This window comes from Gorilla gorilla, chromosome X, assembly GCF_029281585.2.
Source record: "Gorilla gorilla gorilla isolate KB3781 chromosome X, NHGRI_mGorGor1-v2.1_pri, whole genome shotgun sequence".
In the NCBI taxonomy this organism is placed as follows: Eukaryota; Metazoa; Chordata; class Mammalia; order Primates; family Hominidae; genus Gorilla; species Gorilla gorilla.
In genome coordinates this window covers 62,534,764-62,542,693 of record NC_073247.2, presented here as the reverse complement: position 1 = coordinate 62,542,693, position 7,930 = coordinate 62,534,764, and the positions used below count along the sequence as shown (strand labels likewise).

Below are 7,930 nucleotides of genomic sequence, written 5' to 3'. Positions count from 1 at the left end.
ACCTGGCAAACATGGTGAAACCCCATCTCTACTAAAAATACAAAAATTAGCCAGGTATGGTGGAACGTGCCTGTAGTCCCAGCTACTCAGGAGTCTGAGGCAGGAGAATTGTTTGAACCCAGGAGGCAAAGGTTGTGGTGAGCCAAGATCATGCCACTGCACTCCAGCCTGGCAACAGAGCAAAATTCCATCTAGAAAAAAAAAAAGAAAGAAAAAAAGAAATTAACAGAAGATGTGCAAGACTTCTTTGGAGAAAAGCTTAAAACTTTATTAAGATATTTTAAAGTAAAATATCTAATATAAAAACAGTTTGTGTTGTTTCAGCTTATCTTCCTTTAAACCTGTGATTTCCCTTCACCTGTAATAGAAACATAACAGGTGGAACATTACTAGCAGAACTGTATTTAGATCACATTAAGATATGCAAATGACACCAAAGTTTTTGTTTCGTACAGTGGACTAAGACCATAAACCCAAGAGTCACCCTCTGGCTTACATTCAATTAGACCTCTGTGGAGACTTTGGAGATAAACTTCCAAACATATACATTATTAATATTTTTTAAACACACTCTGCTTTCTAGTGCTACAAGGAAACCAAAAGACAGTCCAAGGTCAGAACACATTAAATCAAGTGAAACTCTTAAAAAGGGATTTAATGTATAAAGCAAAAATTGTGTATAATTTTACTAAAAATATAACCAATACACACAAAAAAACTAAGAAACAAAGGAATTTATAAAAAATGTATAATTTAATATTTTGGCTTGAAACTATGGTCTGGATGTCTAATAGGCTCCTGGAAATAGTATGAAAACTATCTTTTAAGAAAAGAGTTAATGTCACATTAGAAGCTGCATATGCGTGGTGAATAGAAAGGACAGTATTGCATTTGTTTTTTCCTCTATTGTGCCAAAGTGCAAAAATGTTGCTTTGGGTTAGTTTACCCTTCTGTAGATATTAAGGTATGGTAAACATCTGTCCCCAGTTTTCACCTATAGTCCTGATGTTAATACAAATATCTCTTTTTACACTTGAAAAAATTCCCCTTTGTATAATTAATTATATGATCGCATTACTTTTAATCTATCATTATCATTATTGATATCAAAATATGAAAGAGGTATATATCATGAACAGTATGGCACGAAAAAAAAAGAAACGGAAAGGGAAATGGAGATGTAGAGGAAGACATCTAGAATAACTAAATATTTATTTCTAAAAGTAAATATTATCAAGGTACAACTGGCAAATTCCACAAGTTCATGCACAGTCTTTGTGATGAAGAGATATTCAGGTACTACTGGGATATATTTAATAATGCATGCATTCCTAGCTTATCAACCATTTCATCTATATTCTGAAAATATTGGAGTTTAAGAATGTATTCACTTTCAGCTGGGCGTGGTGGCTCACATCTGTAATCCCAGCACTTTGGGAGGCCAAGGCAAGTGGATCACTTGAGGTCAGGAGTTCGAGAACAGCTTGTCCAACATGGCGAAACCTCGTCTCTACTAAAAATACAAAGAATAGCCAGGCATGGTGGTGCATGCCTGTACTCCTAGCTACTCAGCTGAGGCAGGAGAATCACTTGAACCCGGGAAGTGGAGGTTGCAGTCAGCCAAGATCATGCTGCTGCACTCCAGGCTGGGTGACAGAGCGAGACTCTGTCTCAAAAGCAAAACAAAACAAAACAAAAGAATGTATTTACTTTCAGTTATACTATATATTCAATATCTGTGTCTTCTTCATATTCTGTATTGTGCTTTTCCCATTTTCTTCAAGACTGGAGAAAGAAATAGATAGTCTATTCATAGCTATTTTTAAAATAAACAATGTGTTAAATGTATTACTTTTGGATTAGTTTTCCTAATCCAAAATCCAGGTTCCTACCTGTCTGTTATTAAGTACCTCTTTCCTTTTCCATTAGGTTTATTCTGTTGCTCTTTTATTATTATATTGATTATTATTTTACCATGTAATTTGCTATCTATTCTAATAAGATGTGCATTTAAGGCTGTGATCTTCCTAAGAATACAACTGAGGCTTGTTCAATCGGCTCCTGAAAACTATCTTTTAATGTAAGTAGTTTAATGGAATGGTTCAGCAGTGCAGAGTAAAACATTTAGGTAATTTCTTCCCTAAACATGGAGTTCTTCCTTTAAATTCAGAAGCTCTTCTCATTAACAGTCAGCAATTTATAAAAAAAAATGTGTAAAAGATACTTATGTTGACTACTCAAGAATTAGTACATTATAGTCTTTGAACTTTAAGTCCTATCATCTGATGTCTCAAGGCAGAAACCTGTGATATGTAACCTATGACATGGTTAGAGGTGATTATATCATGTGTGTCTTTATTACACACAGTAGCTCATGAAGACTGACAGGAGAGCAAAAAGCATGCTTAGCACAGGCATCTTACACCCACCTCGATCATCACTGACCTACATGCATTCTCCCTACTTCATTGGCCACAGAAAGTAGACTGTCTCTTGCCATTTTATTATTCAGTCATTCAAGGCTTCACGGTGGGAAGGCTTTAAAATGCAATTATTCTTTAAAAGCCAGATAATTCAGAATTTGACAAAATCCAAGAACACTCATTCAAGTCTCCATACTGGAAAACAAACATCAAGCAGAGTGCCTGCTCATTTTCTTAGGAGCAATGAAATCTCAGCTCAGATATTGTAATTGGACCGAAGCTGATTGTTAGGAAAAACAAATCATGGGAATTGGAATATCTTTCTATTCTCTCCAACAGAACCAGAGCATGCAGAAATCAGCATTGAAACGGATTTTAATACATTTGATCTGCATTCACCATTTTCAATAACAGCAAAGATGGGTGTAGAATTTATGGAATTTGTCCAGATTCTCACAAATTGTCATAGAGCTGCTACTAGAATCTCCTTCAGTACTCAGCATATTTCACACAGTCTGGTATTACAAATGCATTATGTATTTGTTAAAAGCAGAAATTAGAAAAGAATCTGAAAATTGTTAGCTGTTGGTTATACTCAGAAGTAAGAAAATGCTGTCATATTTGATGATTCAATATGGCTTTCACCCAATTTGTGTCTGTATCTGAGAGCATTTAAGTCTTGCAGTCAGGCATTGGGATCTGAAGTACCTTTCAAAGAAAGTGTGTATTTGAACACTGTTATTAAAGTGGCAGTAATATTATCTCTCTATGATCAAAAGTATAATATTGTAAAAAATAGAAATCACATGACTTTGTGTCTTAATGAATAACACACCTGCTTCTGGCATTTTAAAGTGCTCTGCTTTTGGTAGAATCTTCCCCTTGACATCAGTACCATCTTCACATCCATCCCCAGTCTTTGTCTGACATAGCTCCTGGAGATCGGCTTCCAGGTCAGGCACTAAAAAATACAAAGGTTATTGAACTTGAGTACAAAAACATGAAGTATAAATAAGGAAGTAATAATATTCTATTCCACAGAGTTATGACATAAAACCCTGTAGGCTAGTGTGATAATAAATGTGATGCAAAGCTGTCACACCTTTGTTTTCCTGTATTATGAATTCCTATTTTATTTGTTTTTTAATACAGGGTTTCACTCTGTCATCCAGGCTGGAGTACAGGGGTGCAGTCACAGGTGACTGCAGCCCTGACCTCCCGAGCTCAAGTGATCCCCCTGTCTCAGCCTTGTGAGAGGCTGAGACTATAAGCACATGCCACCACCAAGGCTAATTTTTGTATTTTTTTGGCAGAGAAAATTTTTTGGTGTTTCCCCATGTTGCCCAGGCTAGTTCCTAACTCTCAGGCTCAAGGGACCCACCAGCCTCGGCCTTCCAAAGTGCTGGGATTACAGGTGTGAGCCAGTGTACCCAGCCTGAAATCTAATTTAAAATGACAATCTAAGGATAAATCACACTACACCTTCATTTCCTATACTTTGCCAGTGTGCATTATAAACAGTGAGTATCAACTATGTAAGATATCTGAAGTTTGCTGCATGAATAGCATTTTAATAATAACTCAAAGATAATTTTCTGAAAGACTAGATCAATGTATTCCTGGGCTTATGACAAAAACTTACAATTGTGACAACCATATCTTGTTGAGGTAATTTGAAAATTATTTGGTTATAATTAATTAAAATTATGCTTAGGTCCAAAGGTCCTAAATGTAACTTTTCATAAATAAATCCTATTGAGAATATAGTACCAAAAATAAGAGGAAAAAAAAAATCACAGTTTTCCCATGAGAGTTCAGGAAATGGAGTGAAAGAAAGTAATGAGTGTTGTTGACAGTCATATTCTGGAAACCTCTTAACCGTGAATTGCTAAAATAATCCGTGGTCCAAATTCTGTCAACTTTAGCTTGAAAATGCTATCTGTTGAGGACACAATTTCTGTTTCATGATAATTTTATCATACTTTGAGTTTTCTAATTATAAAAGTATTTAGGCAACTTTTAAAAGTTCATTAAAAAACATACTAATATACCTACCTGTATGCCAGTGTCCTGAATTATCCACCTTTTACCAAACATACTGTCAAAAAATACTGATCAAAGGGAACAGTGGCTGTCATTCATTGAGCCCTTTTCCGGATTTGCTATCCTGCTTCACTGAATTTGTTTTCTCCTGAGCCAATACTCAAGTACCTTACAGTACAGACACATTCGAGTATTAAACGTTTTAAGCAAAATAATTCACGTTTTCTAACAACGTAGATGTTAGGAAGAACACAGACCTTGGAACGTAATATGAATTCTGTCTCCATGACTCAAGCGTTCTTGGTAAGCCTCTATCTCTGAGCAACCATTTCCTTTTTATAAAATAGGGCTAATATCCCTATGCAAATGGGCTTTATTCAGGGTGTTATAAGGTGGGGTGACTTGGCACTCTATATGCTATAAAAGGGTGCTTATAACACTGTGGACACCATGGCTGAGCCAATCATACAGCAACATTCTAAGAAGATCAAATTAATCAAGTGAAATAATGTACATTTTGATACATCAAATTAAACAGTTTCATCTGATTTAGCAAGGGATGTATTTTCAAGCATACAAAATAAATCTTGAAAAAAAAGAGAAGATTTATTATATCCAGGGACTGCATGAAGCTGCAAACTATACTCTTCACTTTTCCAGCCTACTTTGAGCAAGTGTTTGAGATCCTTTCCTAATGTTTTCTTTCCTCCTATTACTGGTCATGGCATAAGGCATGACGCACACATAGGCCTCCTTCCCCCTATAGGCATTATTTCTTTCCTTTCCCAGCACCTTGAATCTCAGCTGCACCCTGATCGTCTTCTCTCTTCTGATCAGGTGTAGGATTCTGACTTTTAGTGGGTGGTTTCTCTTCTTTAGGCTCTTCATCACTGGGTTCCTGGGACAAAGGGGAGGCAGTATGTGTGCAGATAAAAAGTTTTGTTATTAATACATGTCAATAATACAAATATACAGAATACACAGGTATTTCTAATCATAAGTAAGTCTAAAGACACTTCTCCAACACTGTTCCATATACTTATTCTTCACAAAGTTACTCTTCCCAAAGAGAGGTTACTCTAAGACAGTTACCCTCAAAGGCTTTGGAAACCATTTTAATCTATGTTGGGTTGGATGTGTGCAATCTGTTATCAGTAAGCATGAGGAGGAAGTCATGATGGGGAACACAAGATTATCCATGAAGGCAAAATCAGATTGTAATACTCTTGGATTAGTCTTTCCTTCATGAGATGCATGATCATTTTTATCAACATGGAAGACCTTTATCAGTGTATCTATACTAGTTCAACAACACTATCACAAAAGAAATTTCTGCTAATAAAAAACATCAAAATATTAAAGCACTCACAAGCATAGCCCCAATCAGCTCAGGAGGCTGTAAACTTCTTCTTGGCCTAGGCCTATATGTTGATCTTCCTCGCCAACTCATATTTCACTCTGCAAACAGAATACTGTGATTGGAAAAGTGTGTTTGAGAGGATAGCTGTATTTGACCACTTTCATGGCCAAATGTTAAATTTCAGTTTTTAAAAAAGTTTGGAAATAATTTGAAAGTAAGTCCCAGGGCAACTAGAAGTGTGTACATCTTCTGAATCGAATGCTTGCATAGCCACTTAAGTTGGGCAATCTAGCAGAGCAATGTCTTAATGCTCCTGGCAAAAGATACAGGATATTTCCGATGAGATTTGGTTTCACAGTTGGATTCTCCATAGTGGAGACATTTAAGTTTATACAGCTAGAGAATTAAAACTGCAGTGACCACGGCTTTCGTCACACACCCACTTGTTTGGACGATTTCCCTCCCTAAAATCAAAGTTTTGTTGGAAAGCACAGTCCCGCCCATTCGAACCTCCAGGGTGGAGTTGAGAAGTTGTGACACATCACTGGACGCTCCTCGCTGGACATTTCTACCCGGAGCTCTACAGACCTCGGGGTCGTGATCACCAGCTCATAGCATTCCCACTTCCCATGCCCCTTTCTTACCGCTTACACAGCCCATTCCTGGGTCCCTACCAAGAAGTCTGGAATCCGTCCCATTGGGAGGTCCAGGCACTTTCGGGACTCAGATACCTCCAACAGCACCCTGAGCATTCACCCTATCTTCATCTGGCTCCCCTTCACTCCGCGGCCGACCTTCCTTATGACCTAGAGGCTCTTTACCCTCTGAGGCCACAGACCACGCCGCCTGACCCTCTGGAAGCCCGCTCACTCCTCCTCACATTCACTCACATTTCAGTTCCTGGGAGGACTGGCCTGCGGACCTATAGGCTGTGTCTCAGTAGGAGAGAAAGAGTCCAGACGGCTGGAACGTGACCCTCACACTCTCACAGCTCCCCAGCGGTCACCACGTGGGCAAAGGGATCGAAGGGAAGATGCCCAGTGAACATGCACACTGAGGCAGGTGTCCAAGGAACATGCACACTGAAGTCGGTGCCTGCGTTGTGTGCTGCAGTGCCCCGCCTCGCCCCACCCCATCCCGCGTCATGCAGTCCTCCCTCCCCTCCCTGGTTCCCACTGAGGACTCTGGAATGCATCGTCTGTAAGCAGTTTCATATGCCTCGGGGACTCAAATACCACAAATAGTTTCCCCCTTCAAAACTCACTGCTTGTTTACCTGACCCTCCTCCCATCTATGGTCCTTCTCCCTCCCTTGTCCGGCACCCCCACCACAGCAAGGCCATGGCTGCATCGCTGCGTGTTAGAAGGACGGGGACCTCAAAGCCCTTACCCCTAGGAGGCCATGGATCGTGTCCGCAGGCTCCTCCTCACACTCACTCACACTCAAACTTCTAGGACTACTGAACTGCAGACCTACTGGCTGACTCCTAGTCGGCAAGACAGAAGGAAGTCACGATGTCTCTTTGCACAGCTCTGCTGGGACAGAAGGCAGACAGTAAGGCGCATGGGCAACAAGGGACTTGGGCAGTAAGGGGCGTTCACACTGAGTCAGGCACATGCAAGGCCAGCCAGGGTTTTCCCACTGTCCCCAAACCAGAATCCCCAGTATGTTTGTAGTAGAAAGAAAGGGACTTAAGAGATATTTTTTTCTCTCTCTCTCTTGTCCTACCATTCTCATGCATCCAGAAACTTTGGGAACAGAGAGTCCCATGTCACCCTTGGTGGTTGATGTGTCTCAGAAAGACCTTTTGTGACAGAAATAAATTATTTTAATGTTTATATTTATACATGCTTTTTTTTTCCAGACAGGGTGTTACTTTGTCGCCCTGGCTGGAGGGCAATGGCATGACTTTACCTCACTGCAGCCTGGATCTCCTGGGCATAAGCAATACTCAAGATGCAGCCTCCGAAGTAGTTGGGACTACAGGTGTGTGCCACCATGCCCAGCTATTTTATTTATTTATTTACTTAGAGACAGAATCTCACTAGATTGTCCAGGCTGGTCTCAATTTCTGGGATCTAGTGATCCTCCCACCTTGGCCAAT

The 7,930-nt window shown here is 39.6% G+C and overlaps 1 protein-coding gene across 1 annotated transcript; it reads right to left on the bottom strand.

The window, feature by feature from the left end:
• Window positions 1-246: 246 nt before the first annotated feature.
• On the bottom strand, window positions 247-6,910 carry XAGE2 (X antigen family member 2). Its single transcript, XM_004064183.4, has 5 exons — window positions 6,717-6,910; window positions 5,836-5,924; window positions 5,259-5,364; window positions 3,259-3,384; window positions 247-358 (listed from the first exon to the last, which is right to left on the bottom strand). Exons 2-5 carry the CDS (start codon window positions 5,914-5,916, stop codon window positions 336-338), a joined length of 336 nt encoding a protein of 111 aa, XP_004064231.1. The 5' UTR covers window positions 5,917-5,924; window positions 6,717-6,910; the 3' UTR covers window positions 247-335.
• Between the last annotated feature and the right edge of the window lie 1,020 nt (window positions 6,911-7,930).

What these genes read in the sequence shown, in the direction of transcription:
- XAGE2 (XM_004064183.4), bottom strand. Translation starts at nt 5,916, where the DNA reads ATGAGTTGGCGAGGAAGATCAACATATAGGCCTAGGCCAAGAAGAAGT. An exon ending in AGCTGATTGGGGCTATGCTT is followed by an intron (nt 5,365 to 5,835) that starts GTGAGTGCTTTA and finishes CCTTTGTCCCAG; the next exon opens with GAACCCAGTGATGAAGAGCC. An exon ending in CTTTAAAATGCCAGAAGCAG is followed by an intron (nt 359 to 3,258) that starts GTGTGTTATTCA and finishes TTTCTATTACAG; the next exon opens with GTGAAGGGAAATCACAGGTT.